Source organism: Melozone crissalis, unplaced genomic scaffold (assembly GCF_028551555.1).
Source record: "Melozone crissalis strain CALT ecotype California unplaced genomic scaffold, PUWL_Pcris_2 ptg000033l_1, whole genome shotgun sequence".
Classification (NCBI taxonomy): Eukaryota; Metazoa; Chordata; class Aves; order Passeriformes; family Passerellidae; genus Melozone; species Melozone crissalis.
In genome coordinates this window covers 12,190,840-12,207,228 of record NW_026535811.1, presented here as the reverse complement: position 1 = coordinate 12,207,228, position 16,389 = coordinate 12,190,840, and the positions used below count along the sequence as shown (strand labels likewise).

At 39.8% G+C, this 16,389-nt stretch overlaps 1 protein-coding gene across 5 annotated transcripts in view; it reads right to left on the bottom strand.

Annotated features, from left to right (window-relative positions):
* Nucleotides 1–16,389, bottom strand: part of BICD1 (BICD cargo adaptor 1) — a 167,841-nt gene that overhangs the window by 39,431 nt on the left and 112,021 nt on the right. For all 5 annotated transcript variants that reach the window (XM_054281842.1, XM_054281841.1, XM_054281837.1 and 2 more), the window contains exons 3-4: nucleotides 6,861–7,013; nucleotides 3,269–3,706 (exon numbers count right to left, since the gene is read on the bottom strand). In XM_054281842.1, the coding sequence (XP_054137817.1) occupies nucleotides 3,269–3,706; nucleotides 6,861–7,013 (591 nt within the window). The remainder of the gene's footprint in view (nucleotides 1–3,268; nucleotides 3,707–6,860; nucleotides 7,014–16,389) is intronic.

Here is a 16,389-nt window from a genome sequence, read left to right as displayed (position 1 = left end):
AATTTCAGTGAACAATTCTTGGGGGAGACTGGAACAAATTAACAGGAGACCTCATCTCAAGAACCCTGAATCTCAGCTATAGCATATTTGCCACAAAAGTACAAGGCAGCTGAAGAAGAGTGTCAGAAACTGAGCTGCAGGGAATTTTTATTTTTCTGCCTTTTTAAAGAGAATTTTATCTAAAGTTTTCCAAATATGATAGTGGCCTCAGAAAAAGGGAAAGCATGACCATGGGAAGAAAAGAAGTCCTAGACTTAAAGAATGAGACAAATAACTTTTTCCACTGCATAACAAACAGGAAGGAAGAGCACAAAGCCCTGAACTTTTCTAAGAAAATCTCAGAATATGAAATTTTTCAGCAGGACATTTGTTACACAGCAGATATATATATGGAACAGGAATAGGTGCAATTAAATGTCTCCAAGGACCAGCACAGCCCATGAAACAGCAGCATTCAAAAGCTGTAGAAAGAATTCTATTTGTTATGCTGTTTCAGTGAAGTCTTCTTTATGAGATAGAGGAGCAAAAACAATTTGCCAGACACCCTTACAAAATGGCAAATCTGAAGTTTACTTTTATCCTAAAAAGGAACTTGATGTCCTATGGCCAAAATAGTTCCCAATAAATCATCAGTTCCTTCAGAAACTCTGTCCTAGTGCAGCCCTTTCACAAAAAACAGGAGGCACTCACACCAAATATTGAGATACAGCTGAATGAACACCATATGGCAAAGACACTGCAGAGGCGGAAAAAAATCCAATTTTGCTGATTATTTACCTTTAAAACCTGATAAGTCTCACATCTACCACACAGAAAACTTTTGGCAGAATTTTTCACATTTAATTTGTATGATCCAAATTTAATTTGTGTGATGTGAACTGACGTAACTCAACAGAGAAGATCACTGTAAAACACCAGCATTTGCAGTGACTCCTTGTGGTATCTAAAGGAATCAGGCTTTCACTGAGGTCTAGTGTGTCATTTTAAACCACGAACCTTTTCACAGGATGTAAATGCCAAACAGTGGTGACCACCATTGGCACAGATGTGCTGGGGCCTAGCATCAAAAAATGCTACAACCAAAAATAGTTAAAATTTCTTTCACAGGCTCCTAAGTTTGTTCCTAGTGGCTGTGAGAAGGCTGCTTCTTTGTTTAAAAGATGTAAGTTTTTAACTCAGAGAAGATAAAGAAAATTGCAGTATCCTTCAAGCAGAAGTTTGCTAACTCATCATGCTCAGCACTGAATTTAATAAAATCAAGAAAAAGCATACTCAAAGCAACACTTTTTTTTTCAATTTCTAAGCAACTTTCACTCAAAATTTATATTGCATATATTTCATTGTAAATTATGGTTTAAAACACAGTGTATTTTGAAGTGTGAACACTTCAAAGCGTTTCTTTTGAAACTGTGTGTTTTAATTTTTAACACTGTATTTCTGAATCAAATTAGAAGCTGCATATAATGTATATAATATGTATACATACATATATATATATGTGGTATTCATATTCTCTGAACAGAGGGAAACATAAATCTCTCTCCCAAGATTTTCCCTGGGGAAGTCAGTGAGAAGCTCAGAGAGGAAGAGAAAACAATTCTTATCTCTATTTGCTGCTCCTGTTGTTTGGCACATGTGGAATGTGTTATGGAGACTGTTTACCCAAAGTGATTTGTTAATTGGATTCTGCTCATGGTTGTTTGGATTGATTGGCCAATTAGGTTAAAGCTGTGTCGTGACTGTCTGGAGACAGTCATAGGTTCTTCTTTAGTATCTCTTTAGTGTAGTAACTCTTTATTATAGTATAGTATTAGTGTAATATAATATAGCTTAATAAAGCAATTGTTCAGCCTTCTGAAATCACTGGAGTCAGAGAACATTATTCCCTACATTGGGGTCACCCTGCATCAATACATACATACATACATACATACATATATATATATAAAATGTATGTATTACATATATTCATGTATATGTTCTTCCAGGTGCATATATATACAATATACACTCGGTTTACTTTAAAATTGGAAGAGTTTAACTGTATTTGTCATATAAATAAAATCTTGTATTTGAAGCTTTCACACTCAAATGATGTACCCTTTGTGTCAAAGTTATTGGTTCAAAGCACTAGCTATCATCCATGTTCACCATGTCACAGCTCAGATCAAAACATCCCACAGTGAATTTGGCAATGAGATAAATAAAACAATTAACTCTTCTTGAAACAGGACAGACCACATAGGGATTTGTTGTTCCCTAGCAAGCACTGAAAATTGGTTTTGCTCTACTTCACTTCCAAACAACCTTCCACATTTCAAGCAGTAAAGGGCTGATATTTCCCCTCTTTAGAAGAGGTGCTTTTCAGAAGCCTGAAGCTAGAAGATGCTGGGCGTTTCCTTGACAGTGCCAAAACCTTTCAAGCTGCTGTGGCAGACGAGCTGCTCACCAGCTCAGGCAGCAGGACCCTCTCTCTGCGTGGCACCGCACCCCTTCTGAGATGATGGCAACACTGGGGCTGCCAGCTTGTGCCTTCCTCTGGCTCACATCCCAGGCTCCTGCTCTGGCTGGGCACGGATGAGCAGGAACAAGCACTGGATGAACAGGGAACAAGCGCTGGCTGTCCCAGCCCCAGGCACCCCCTGCAGCCGCGCATCCGCCGGGGCTGCCAGCGGGACAAGGGCGCTCTGTGACAGCCCACACGCCACATGCTCCCGGAGCACGGCTGTGGAAAGCAGCCCTCCCCTCCTTTTGTTCTCCCTGACCGCCTGCCAAACCGTGCTCGAGCTGAATTCAACGGCAGAAACTCCCTCTGACTTGCAAGGGACCATGATCAGATCTGTAGATGCAGATATTTTAATGAGGTTTTTTTCCAGATAGCTTATTCATATTGAAGAATGCCATATTTCATTTGCAATTTCAAGAACATTCACCACCACGAAAGCAGGAAAAAAGGAATCCAACTTTCTGTAACCCCAGCATCTATGTCCCTTTCTCCCCTTTGTACTAAATATCTGCTCAGGTCACACTGACTTTTATGCAGGGGTACCCCTAGTAATACCCCTAGTAAACTCTAGGGGTAGAGTTTACTAGGGGTATTTACCATGTTTACTAGGGATATTTCTGGCAAAACCTGGATATAAAAATCCACCAAAGACAAAGTCTGGAAAATGGACACACATGGTCAAGAACATCACCACTGCAGAACTGGCACGAGGGCTCATAGGATGTGTCTAAACGCTCCAAGAACATTAAATTCAGCCCTTACCTGCATGAGCTGCTGCTTCAGTTTCTGTATCTCCGATATGTTGAGCTCACTGAAGAGGTCAGAGACGGGGTGCAGAGATTCTCCTTTCCTACTCGTGGGAGTTCTGTAGTCACCGTTGAGTTTCACCAGAGGCCCGTGGATGTGTCCGTTCATTTTGTCGTCATTGTTGGGCTCACCCCCGTCCTCTGAAAACTTCAACCCATCTACTGATATATTAATATGGTTATTATACATACTATCATTGAGGTTGATATACTGGGCCAGTTCCTTTCTCAGATTGTTCTTTTGCTCTCTTTCATTTTTTAAAGTTTCCAGAGCTTCCTCCAGCTGATGCTCGGCAATCTCCTTCAGCCGGATGGCATCTTCTAGCTGGCTATTAAGCAACACTGTCTCCTCCTCAAATCGTTTAATCTCATGCTTTAAGCCTTCGTATTCAACCTGAATTAGACAAGACAAAGAACATTCATAATACTAAAACTTGAGTTGTGGAAACCTGCCATTTATCAGCCCTGTTGAGATAAGTGTTAGAGAAACTGTGGCTTGGAACACCAGACACTGCCTGCTGCTGCAAAGAACTGATTGAGCAAAAAGTACAAGTGGAGCTCTCTCTGTTAAATACTCCACTGCTCACTTTTTCAGCAGGTGAGACTCAACAATTAGAAAATCTCTTTCTGAATAACTTATGATAAGCAATGAAATTTCATGGGAAGAAAGCTGTTTATTAGCAGATGTCCTGGTAATAGCAGATTTACTATGAATTGCCATAAGCAATGTTGGTATATCATGGTATTCAGAGATCTTAGGTTAATATAGCCTGATATATTATTTATATATTATTTATGTAAATATTCTGAAGATGACCTCATATCTCAGTTCCTACTAGATGTAAAGTCACTCAGGCACAGATACTCTCAAGTATCTTGGTAGTGTTCAAAAATATGGATGGAAGGTACAAAACCAGTAGAAGGGTCTCAACTCTCTTCTCTGTACTTTACAAGGCTCTCCATTACCCCAGAGACATTTAATTTTAAAAATTAAACAGGAAGCTATTTGTACAGTCAGTTTAAACTCTAAGATGCCCCAAAATTTCTAGAGATTTTTGAACTGCCAGAGGAATGCAGCAAACAGCTCATGCAGCCCCCCACAGTCCCTGGACTGTGTGCAGGGCTGTCCCTCTGGAGCACACAGGAACCTGCTGCTACAACCACAGTGCCTGGAATGTGTCCCAGTGACACCCCCTGGCAGCACTGGAGGGGCTCACTGTTCTGTCCTGCCCCACAGATATATATATTAAAAATACCACCAAGGTGTGGTATTTTATCAAGGTATTTATGGGCATTGTGAGCTGAGCTAAACAGCAGCTTCTTCTCTGTCCTTTACAGGCAGCTCCCTTGTTCAGTCCTCTCCATTTCACCTCAAAAGAAACCAAGCCTGGAAAAACCCAGCCTAGCTCAAAACCAGTTGATCAACAAGACCCAGACAGTGCAGGAGATCCCCACTGCAGAATGCTTCCCCTTTGCTGTCCTTCCTCATCTTCCTTTTCACTGTTGGAAAACCCCACAGCAATGAAAAGGAAGAGCTTTGTTTGTCAAGGTCCATGCCTACACTTGACAAGCATTCCTGGTAAAAATGATGGCACTTTGTTGGTTTTTTTTATTTAATTCTAATCATGTTAGTCATCTGCATCCTTATTTCAAAATGGAAAAAAAAAGTCACATTATCAGGTGAATTAATTTAATAGCTTGGTGAAAGAGGGAAAAAATGCCAAATTTTCATGCTTCCATAAAAAGCCCCAATTCTTTGCAGTTGATCCTTTTATAATTCAAACACATTACTATCTGCTAGCTTAATGCCTTGTGTGTAATTTTTTTATACTTGACATATATGGATTTTTAATCAAACTAAAATAAAGTTCTGGCAAAAAAAAATATGCACCATTCCTATTGAAGTAGAATATTTATCAACCTGTCAAAAGTCTTTGACTCATAAACCTTTGGGAAGGCAAACTCAAAAACCAAAGCACTGATCTTCAAACCCAGAAACTGGAAACATATCAAACAACAAAGTCCCAAAGTCATAGTGGGCATTCTTAAATAGAAAAGGAAAATCCATGAGAGTTTCAAATCTACATTTCGCAATTTAATCTCTTTCCTCACTGGAGGAACAGAACCATCTGGAAAAATTGTGAAATGCAATCAAGTACCTATATTTATAACTTAAGTACATGAAAAAAAGCCAAACCCAACAAAACAACCAACACTTTTTCAATTTTAAATACACATAAAAGCTAAAGGTCTATATCTCTATGGTTACCTTCTCATTGACTCTAAAAAGCGACAAAAAACCCCAAGATGTAGATAATGACATCTTAGCACCAAGATTTATAACATATGGTTTTGTAAATTCAACCATTAAAGTATAAAGTGCTCTTAAAATTTTATCTTGTAGATTAAAGTAATTTTAGGAATCACAAGTGCATGGGTCTGTGATGGAAAATGACTGATTTTTAAAGCCCTTCAAAATGTGGCAATGCTTTTTCTCTCCACAGACTGTTGGCATTTGGTTTAAGTTAGAATGAAATATTATGACAAATATAAACACCTGCAAACAGATTTCACTTTTGGGGGAAACTAGGACAGTCCATAAAGGAGTCCTAGTTTACTTCCTCAAAATGTGAAAATGTCTCCTATGAGGTTAATGAGAAAAAAATCCATGCCTCAAAGGAGGAATTTGCTGTCTGGGTAAATAACTCTGGCAACAAAGATGATCTGCTGTGAATTCCATTTCAGGAGTGTGAAGGACTAGGCATCTTCATAAATAAGGAAATTATGCACCCATTTCTATTACCTGTGTATTCCCTGCAGCACAGCTCTGTTGTTCTAAGTGTTTCAATCGCATTTGTGCTGCAGCAGTAAAAAAAGCAGTAAAAGAGAGCTGAAATAGCACTGCTTATTCCTGCAGGAATATAAGGCAGCTTTGTTCCCAGGCTGCCAGCAGAAACTGTGACAGGGCTGGCTCTTCCACAGAAGCCCCAAGAGCACCAGGCAATAGGTCAGGACACAACCAGGAGCTGCAGAGCAGAGCTGTGACCCTCTGAGGGCAGGTGAGGAGAGGGTGTTATGAAGTGCAATGTTATGGTGGTCTAGACAGCATCTAAAAGGCAGGAAGTGTTATACCATCCAACATGGATATTTTAATTTTCATCATCACAAGTTAACTTTTTTGAGTTAAGTTAAGCTCTTTTGCTCACTTTAATGGACAACTGGCTGCTGGGCATTGAGTTCCTGAGGGACAGGAAAAGCATGAAGTAAAAAGATCTCTCTTTTAATAATTCCTCTGTGATTCCATAGTTCTGCAATGAAGTATTCCAATTTTTCACAATTTTTCGAAACTGAGATAAGAGCCTGCCCATATTTCAAAAATGGGGACTAACACCATATTAGAATAAGTGATTAGCAAAAACCCAAGTGGAAAAAAAAACCCCAAACATAAAAAGGAACTTCTATCAAACTGCCCTCCGGGATCATATAATAGAAATTGGAGAAAATAGTGACAATTTACAGCACAGTGCCTTGAATCTTTCCAGGCTTACTTGATTCTGCTTCAGTGTGGACACCAGTTTCTGTAAAGTGATGTTTTCCTCCTCCAGCTCAGTGTAGTCCTGCAGCAGCCTCGCCTCTCGGAACTTGTACTCTCGAATCTCATCTTTCATCCGTATCCTCTGCAGCTCCACCATCTCGTTATTCTGGCAGGAGACAGCACAAGGACATTACAATCCACACACAGCCACGTTAATGCTGAACACTGCCTTCAGGAAAGGCCAAACAGAAATTAATCCTGAAATAGAAATGATTTAATGGTGCACATCAAAACACCATCACCTATTGATGTGAGGCCAAGCAATCATTTCAGGTGGGTGCTGGCAATGCAGAAATGACAACGTCCGATAGAGAAGCCTGATTAAAACAGTTTCAAGATTAGAGGCTTACTGAAATGGAAACCCTAGAAAGGCTGTAGCATATCTCATTAGTTTCATTCCTCTCCAATACAGCAGGATTTAAATAAAATTACCACCTGTTTTCCACTGCAGGATGCATTTTACATTCATACAGAAAAGCAGTGAGCACTGACATCTGCTCTCCAAAGACATCTGCTAGGGAGCAAGGTGCACTCACATTTGCATCTGCAGGCACCAGAGAGGCTCACAGGCAGGCACAGGGTGGGAAGCACTTGCCAAAAGCCTGACAAACACCTGGCTGTGCTGAGCAGGATCACACCCACCACTCCTGGAACACACACAAGGTCACCATTTTATTTTCCCCATTAGCACATACAGAGCCCAGACAGCCTTATGAGAGAGAACATGAGGGATCAGTTTCACCATAAATCAATTCCATCACATTCCAGCTCTGAGTTTGTCATCAAAGGTCAGGTTATTCTGGAAAGACTCTGCTGGCATAACCACGGTGTAAAAGGCACTGCAGGAAGGTGGAGTTAACACACATCTGGAAGAGAACAGTGACCAACACAGCTGGCTGGGAGGAACAACCTCCTGCCCTGCTTTGAAGAGAAGCCTGCATTGGTCTGATTAAGAGAAACTGGCATGGTCAATCACATCTCCTTTCCTGCAGGAGGATCCTGAGCATTGCTACAGCAGAGAGATGTCACTGATGGGGCAGAGTGCCCTCACTGCTGGGATGTCAGAGAGAGCACACCTGGGAAGCAGTAATGAGTTTCTGTAAAAGATTCCAGTGTGGAGGGGGGAACCACTGGCCTGACAGATACCTAAAAAAAAGTGAAATGTTTAAGCAGAAATTTAAGCAGAAGCAGGGAGCTCTAAATCAAGCAATCTGCACCACTCACTCTGTGGTACATGAAGGATAAATCCTCACATTCAAAGATAAACAAAACTTCATTTAGCATCTTGGTTAAACAAGTACAAACCTCTGGAAAAGAACTCCACATAGCATGAAAAAACATTTTGATGCAAGACTTGACACAAGAGTTTTCAAAACCAAAAGCTTTTTTTAGAGAAAACTAAAAACCATCACCCTCCTCCTAGCAGCTGATTAAGAAGTAAAGAAACTACCTGATTTCTGAAAACACCTGAAAAGATTCCCAGCAGAAGAGTCACAGAGCATTAGCTAAAAGTAAATATTCCTGCATCCATCACTGCCTAATAAACCTCTGAACAAACAGTAAGAGCAACACCACAAAAGGTGAAGGAATTTTATACCCCCAGGCTGCCTTTACACCTTTTGTTCTGCCAGCCCAGCTAACCTAACCCTCCCCAAAAAGCCAGGCTGGATGGAGCCTTGAGCACCCTGGTCCAGCAGAGGGTGTCCCTGTCCATGGTAGGGGGGTGGAACTACAAAATCTTTAAGGTCCTTTTTAACACAATCCACTTTCTGATTCTGTGATTCTAAAAGGGAAGAATGAAAGAGGTGGCCAGAAATGGAGGATATGAACAAGGAATTTTTACAGAATCCTGATATAGTAGTTCCCTGATAGACTACAAGGCTTGAAAAAGCCTTGAAAATGAATTCTGTAAGACAGGAGTACTCCTTTGTCCCTCCTGTCACAGCAAACTGCAACAGAAAACATGAGCTATCACCTTGCTGGAGTGCATCACTATTTCTTTAAAAGAGACACCACGTTTCTCCACCATTTATAACTGCTGCTTCCTACAAAACCTTGGAGACATAAACAGAACCTTCTGTCATTCTCCTCTTCTTACACACAGAGAAACTCTGCAGTGCAGGCTCTATTCGTCCTCACTCATGGCATTTCATCGAGGAAGAAACAGCAGGAAAAAAGGAAGACTTGCCTGTTGGAGCATCCCACGTGCCATGTTCTGCCCAAACACTGCCTGCTACACTTCCCATGGCCAGGGCCTCTACTAGAAGCCATCCCACTGCTCTGACACAGGGGCAAATCAACTCAGCACATTACAGGATAGGGCATCACCTTTTCAGAGCAATATAAAACGTGTGTTTTGTCACTGCAAACACCCAGGAGTAATTCTCCATGCTTCACATCCCTCTTCCTACTTGCAAACACCTGCATTATGCTGGCAAACACCCAGCTGCAAAGCACTCCAGTGCTCTCTATACCTGCCAGGAAAGGCAATTCCACTCCACAGGCCCAAAACCCAGTGTTTCTGAGGTTTATGAGTGAGTAGACACAGGACATGTGGAAGGCCATTCTGCTTTCTTTTATGTAAGACCTCTGTGTATTTTCTGGAAGTGAACTAGTTCTGAACCTATTTTAAAAAAAAAATCACGTTGAGTTTATTCTCTTTTACTGTTGGTATGAAGGATATATTGGTTTTCATCAAATGCTTTGATTAACTATACTAACTTTTCACAATCCTATTGTTATTTTGAACAATTCAAAATACGCATTTGTTAAGCAAAATATCTGCACTTATAGAGGCGAGATCTTGCTGTACTGATACAATGGCAAGAAGAAGCAATTTTTTTATTTGGTAGACTTACATGAAAAGAATATGAGAGGATTTAAAAACACAAGGCAAAATGATTTTGCCAGCAGGGCTGTTATCTACATGAGCCACTAGAGGACAATGTAACCCAAGTTATTAGCAAAGGAATTTGCAATTAAACTTTGCTACTCATCAAGCACGGAACTTGCAGGACAAAGCAATTGAGCCAGATGCTTTTACTAGGGCACTGCCCCAGGACTTCTTACATTCCCAGAGAGAATTCCCCTATGAACTATGTACTGGGTCTGCAAAAGCCAAATTAATCCAAGAGGTGGAGCTGATGACACACAAGCAAAGTTTTAATGGCTGAAAATTATTTTCAGTCCCAGCCACCCAGCTGAACATGGTGCAGCAGCTTTAATGGACTGGTGCCAAAGCAGAAGGAAAAGGCCTCTGAGTGAAACTATAGAAAACAAGAGAGTCCTTGTCAGCAATGCATCTCATTATACATGAGCACTAATTGTGGAAGATGTCAGCCCCACAGCATCTCTAATGAACGTACACATCACAGAGCAGATCATGGCAAAGGAAAAACAGGAGGCTCAGCAGAGACAAAGTCTGTTCAGGTCACCTATTTACTGCTACTCAGATATATTTTCAGAATTGTAATATATGAGAAGTGAAAGACACCTCTAGGTTTTGCAGAGGCAAGGACCATGTCCATACACTACCAGTCATAAATCCTGACAGGTCTCTGAGTATCAGTGCAATATTAAATAATACAAGTTCGTACTTCTTAGCAAATTAAACATCATATATCTTCAGAGAATATTAAATAACTGAAGTTTGTACTTCTTAGCCAATTAAATGTACTATATATTAATATATTATTCATTTTTTATTTAGCCTAGACTTTCAAAATGCTTTATTTCGTATACCACATACAGAGCACATTAGGTCAATCATGTGTGGATACATTGCAATACATTGTGTAATATCAATTAATTGCAGGTGAGAAGGTACTTTAAAATGAAGGAATGGAAGTGGCTAACGTCGAACAGTATGAAAAAGTACACACTTTTCAGGTCAGAAATTCCCAAGTGCTGTCCTAGGAAGCCACTTGTTGTGCTCCTCTGGCCTATCAATTCACCTAAAAAAAAACCAAACTGGGCAAGGAAGGGACCCCTAAAGCTAAGTACTCTCATCTACAAGGTGAGAAGGGAATTGTGAGTTCCAATAGCTCCTGGCTTCCTGAACTGTGAAAAAATAGACTGAATTTCTTGGGAAAGTGGCAGCCTCTTTCTTTTCTTTTTTAGTTTTTTTTTCTTTTTTTTAAGTGAATGCATTCAATATTGGTCCCCCCTATGCTGAAGTACATAAAGGACTTTCTAAAAATGATTTTTGTATTTTGTCTACTGCTTTTTACACCCCACAAAAAATTGTGGAACTAGTGTTTGGGCTTTTTCCATCCACTCTGTTCAAACAAATGTTCAGAGATTTCAGGTCCTTACTGCAGTAAAACATATTATTTTTCACATTGAAAAACAGCCTTATAAATCATCAATTAATTATACACCCTGAACTACCCAGACTAAATCCCTAATTATATGTTGGAACACGCAAGCCATAGCAGGATGCAGTACATAACTTTTTAATTTTCATAACTCACAAGAGAGCAAAAGAACAATGATATATGGTATAAACCCAAATTGTACCCTTCCAATTTAATGGCATTGTTTTCTAGCTGATGCAGGATAAAACCCCACTCCATCTGATGACAGTTTTATTGCACTAGGAAATTGAATATAAGAGAATAAGAATAGTAAATTGAATATAAGAGAAAGTTTATGCTCAGCCTAATATCCATGATCTTATGTGATTGTTGACAAGTCTCACTGTAAATTTCTCTGCCATGTTTACTTTATCCTGCAGAGGAAAATAAAATATGTATTTTTTATGAAGAACAGCAAGAGTGATAGAAAATTTAATTTGACAGGGGTTGAGAGGAGAATGAAAGTGACAACAGAAGAGCAAAACCATTTTCTTTTTTTGTCATCAAGCATTTTAAGTCCCCAGAGTCCTCTACACTAGCCTTAATGTTTCCCTCCTTCATATGCAGCAACACCCAACTTGAACACAAAGAATGGCATTTTCCATGCTTCCAGGTACATTTAAAAAGATAAAGGGATTTTGTGGAGGACCTAAAGTGACCTTATCTGACCCTTTTGCAGAATTTGCACCCCAATCCTCCTGATTCATACATGCAGATGCCCAGCTAAGCAGGGCTGCACCATCTCTTACAGAACTAACTTTGCTATTTCAATACATAGATATTGCTATATCTCAAAATAAATTATTTCAAAGATATTTTCATGACTGCCAGAAGTCTACATCCTCCTTTTTAACCTGAATTTTTCTGGTCTCATCCTTCAAAAAGCTTCATTCGGGTGGCTTTGTTAGACTTCATGATATTGTATCTGCTCTAAGCAGCTGTATTAGCGTCCTACTTTAAGAACACAAATTTAGCTCCTATTGTCCAAACCCAGAAGTCACTAGCTTTTGAAATGATGTACAATTCTGCCATTCCTTGCCTTTAAATACATCACTCACTGTCTAAAAACCAGGAAACAAAAAATGCTATTGTGCACAAGATACTTTTGAAGACGTATCTGTGGTACAGCATAAGTACTTACAATCTTTCTCTTCTGTGAATATTCTTACAGAATAACAGCAGTATCAAAGGGAAGGATGAAAAAAAGCCATATATGTGTTGGCTATAGCACACAGATTAGAAGCCAGATTATGATAATGTATGTTTCAAGTTCCCTCAAGAGCAACAGATCTCAAATAAAGCTTTTACAATACATATAATAATTTAATCATCTGAAATGCTCAGTGCATTTAATTGGAATAGCTAAATCAAAAGAAGTAGGGTGAATTTGTATCAAGGGCAATTAAATGGCCCATTGATGTACTTATCACAGAGTTTGAAACCCATCATATTTAACATTGGAAATCCTGCCCCATATAAATCCCTACAAAGTAGCTATTTTATTGACTTTCATGTACAATTATATATAAAAAGATAGCAATGCTCTGGTGGTTCAGGTATTAAATTTTCCTGCTGAATATCATGGCCATATAATATTATGGCGACTTCTTCATAAGATGGTATGAACCACAAATTATGCATATTATCTAAAAAATAATGGTTTGATTTGACTGCATTTATAGCAATTAATTCACTACTAGTAGTGCATTAATTATAAATAAGTTATCTCTTAATGTATTAATTATACTTATTTATAATTAATATCAGCACTCTGTTACAAACACTGCTATAATATTCTTAATTCCTTCAAAGAATGAGAAACTCCACCAAATTAAATTTTGTTAAAACAGTGTGAGAGAAAAGTCAGACTCCAGGGTTCTAGCACTGCTCAGTTAATATGACTCTTCTAAATCTCTGTGGAATGGATGAATATGTTCATGCATAACAAAAATATGATCATGAAAAATAGCAAAATATCAATTAACTGGAACAAATTTTGCCACGAGGAGGACATTGTGGATGCTATGAGAGCATCCAGACAGGTCCTCCTGCAATTCCCACCTGGTGTACTCATCTTAGGATAAACCACATTGCCTGTCAGGGATGGCAAGGGAGAGAGTGTGCTGGAGGAGGGAGGATGCACATGAAGACCAAAGATGTGACAAGATCTGTTCCATCACCATCACATCAAGCACTGCCAAGGCCTCTGCTAAACCACCTCCATAAGTGCAACATTCACAGATCTTTTAGTTACCTCCACCATTTATGACTCAACAGAAGAGCAAAATAGAAGAGCAACAACTTCCCTAAGCAGCGTGTTCCAGTGCTTGACAACCCTTTTGGTGACAAAAATTTTCCTAATATCAAATCTAAAGTGGTGCAACTTGAGGCCATTTCTTCTTATTCTACCAATCTTTACTTGGGACATAAGCCTGATCCTCACCTGGCTACAATCTTCTTTCAGGTAGTTCTGGAGGGCAATGAGGTCTCCCCTGAGCCTCCTTTTCTTCAGGTCTGCACTCTGAAGCAGGGTTGTTGCTCACTCCACATCACCTTACAGCGGCAGGATGAGTAGTAGTATAAAAATACCAAACCTAAATTGCTCCTCACAGATTAGTTAAGGAAAAAAAAAAAAAAGAAGGGGTGGATCTGGGGCATTTTGGACTGAATGGATTTTTTTTTCTCCAGTTATAACCTTTCCTATTATGTTGTCACTTTCTATATACAATTTAAGAGGCCAACAGCAGTGATTCTACATGACAATGCCTCAAGGCAGGCTTTTTGATGGAGAAGCTGCACAGGCCTTTTCAAGCTCATCACGAGGCCAAGAGCTGGTTTCAAAGCCTAACTGATCACTTAGGAGAAGCATCTGCCAGTTCCATGTATCTCTTTGAGAAGCCATCTGTCAGGTCCAAAATGCCAAATTCTCCTTCCCGACCCAAAAGGGGCACTGGATAACCAACAAAAGAGAAGTTGTGCTAACAGGGTGTGGGGCTGTGATCAGTTTAAGCTCATCAGTGCCACAGCTGCTGTTCCCAGGTCCTGACCCTCCCTTGGGCCAGTGCTACCTTCCATCACCAGCCAGATCAAGGGCAGCAAGGCACTCCAGAAAACAAACAAAGATAGTTTTAATGGTGCTTATACTCCCTGACTCTGCTGACAGGCTGGATACACAGGCACTGGTGCTAGCAGGAGGTAGGGAATAGGAAAACATGTCATTTCTAATTTGGGTATGCTTGCTGCTCAGCAACAACTGTATGACCTGCTCCAAGTTCCAGAGGTGGAAACCCACCCCGATTGCTATAGATTGTAAAATTAAATATAGCCTTCAGCAGGACTAAGATTTCACTGTATGCACTGAAACGTTGAGGAGCCAGGAGCAGTAAAGTGAATGCCTGAAGGTGGAAAGGAGGAAAGAGACAAAACACCAAAGCACCCAAATAAGAGGAGTGAGCTCTATTATTTTAGGCTTCATTATGCTTGGCTGGTATGGAAAAATACATCCTAGTTTATTGGCTCCTTGCTCTCACATTGCTTTCTTCTCTCTTTCCCTAACTTTTGCTGTCAGGATGGTCTCAGAGCTCCCGTGGTAAACTGTCTCCACATGTGAGAAACAAAGCTCACTCTTTAAAAGTTTCAAAAGCTTAATAAGGTATAAAAGGGACAGTAAACAGCATGCCAGGTGCATGGAAACTGCCAGAGGAATGTCACTTTGTTCTTCTAAGCCTTCTGATGTTTACATTCTTGTAGTGAACTTTCTGACGCAGTTTTATGTAAATAATTATTGGTTTACATTCTTTTCTGAGGAGGAGAATTTTGATGGACTGTTAGTTTGTCCAGTGTCATTGGAGAAGTGGCACAGACATCCTCCAATCCACTGTCACCTTTGAAAATCTGTAAATGTTGGAGTCAGAAATTAAACTTCCCTTCTTTTTACCTTGGAGGTTCCAGTGTCTGCATCGTTTTATTTCGTGTCCTACAGCAACACCAGCACATCAGTTAGCTTAAAACAATTTTTCTTATATATTTTTCTATTATATTGGTTTCATTCCTATTTATGCAGATTATACATATTCAAACATTCTTTTGAGTTTATACATTCTGGGAATTCTTTTGCTTGGTTCAGCCTTTGATTTGTCTTCTTAAAGGATGTGCCATTCTGCAGATGAAATCTATATATTTTATTTCTTCATGAGGCCCTGTTCTGTGGTTTGACAGTTCTTGATAACCAGAGGGAAGGTGATAAATTTCTCCTTGCATTCTTTCTTTGGAAGTTTATTTTCCTGGTTCTGGTCAATGTTATCTTATCATACAGATAAGATACTTCACAAGTATATTTAATCAATATTATCTAATTTATTCTTACCATTGTCAGTTAGTTACACAAATAAAAGCACTTCCTACTTCTGCAAAAGTTAACATTACAATGCAGAACACATTGTCTCTATTTTAATATTTTGCAAAAGCCTAAATTATAATATATGCTTATCTATATGCTTATCACACTAATATATTGGCCACAAAAGCTGACTAATTATACTATATTAAAGCAGTTAAAAGTGATTACAAACTGTACTATATCAAAATTATTGCAATTAATAATAATTTCCAAAAGGCAATACATAATAGCAAAAGCCAACAACTCCAGAGTTATTTATAACACAGGCATGCTGGGCAGCGGCTCCACTATCCCACATCTCAAGCACAGAGCTCTGCTCCTTGAAAGGTTTCCATTCCCAACAATGACTGCCTCTCCTCCTCAGGACTTGGAGCTATTTTAGTTCCAGCTGGCTGCCAGCTCAGTGCTGCCTTCCCTCTATTCCTCACACCAGCAATCAGGCTGTGCTGCTGAGGGATGCACGTGCCAGGCCAGGGCTCTCAGCTCAGCCCCTCCAACCTGCCCTGCCTTGAAGTACCACCCAAGCTCTGCTTTTCCCAATTTACACACCAAGCCAATCTTTTGTCTTGTAAACACCAGCTAGGCATTGCAACATCCATGTCTGAGAGCAAGTGTGTGGAAACCCAGGGCACTGGGAATATTTCTCTGTCTGCTCTGGGGTGCCCTGACCCCCAGGGCAGCACTTTGACCCTCATTCATGGAGAAAGTTTCCTGGAATTCAAGATAGA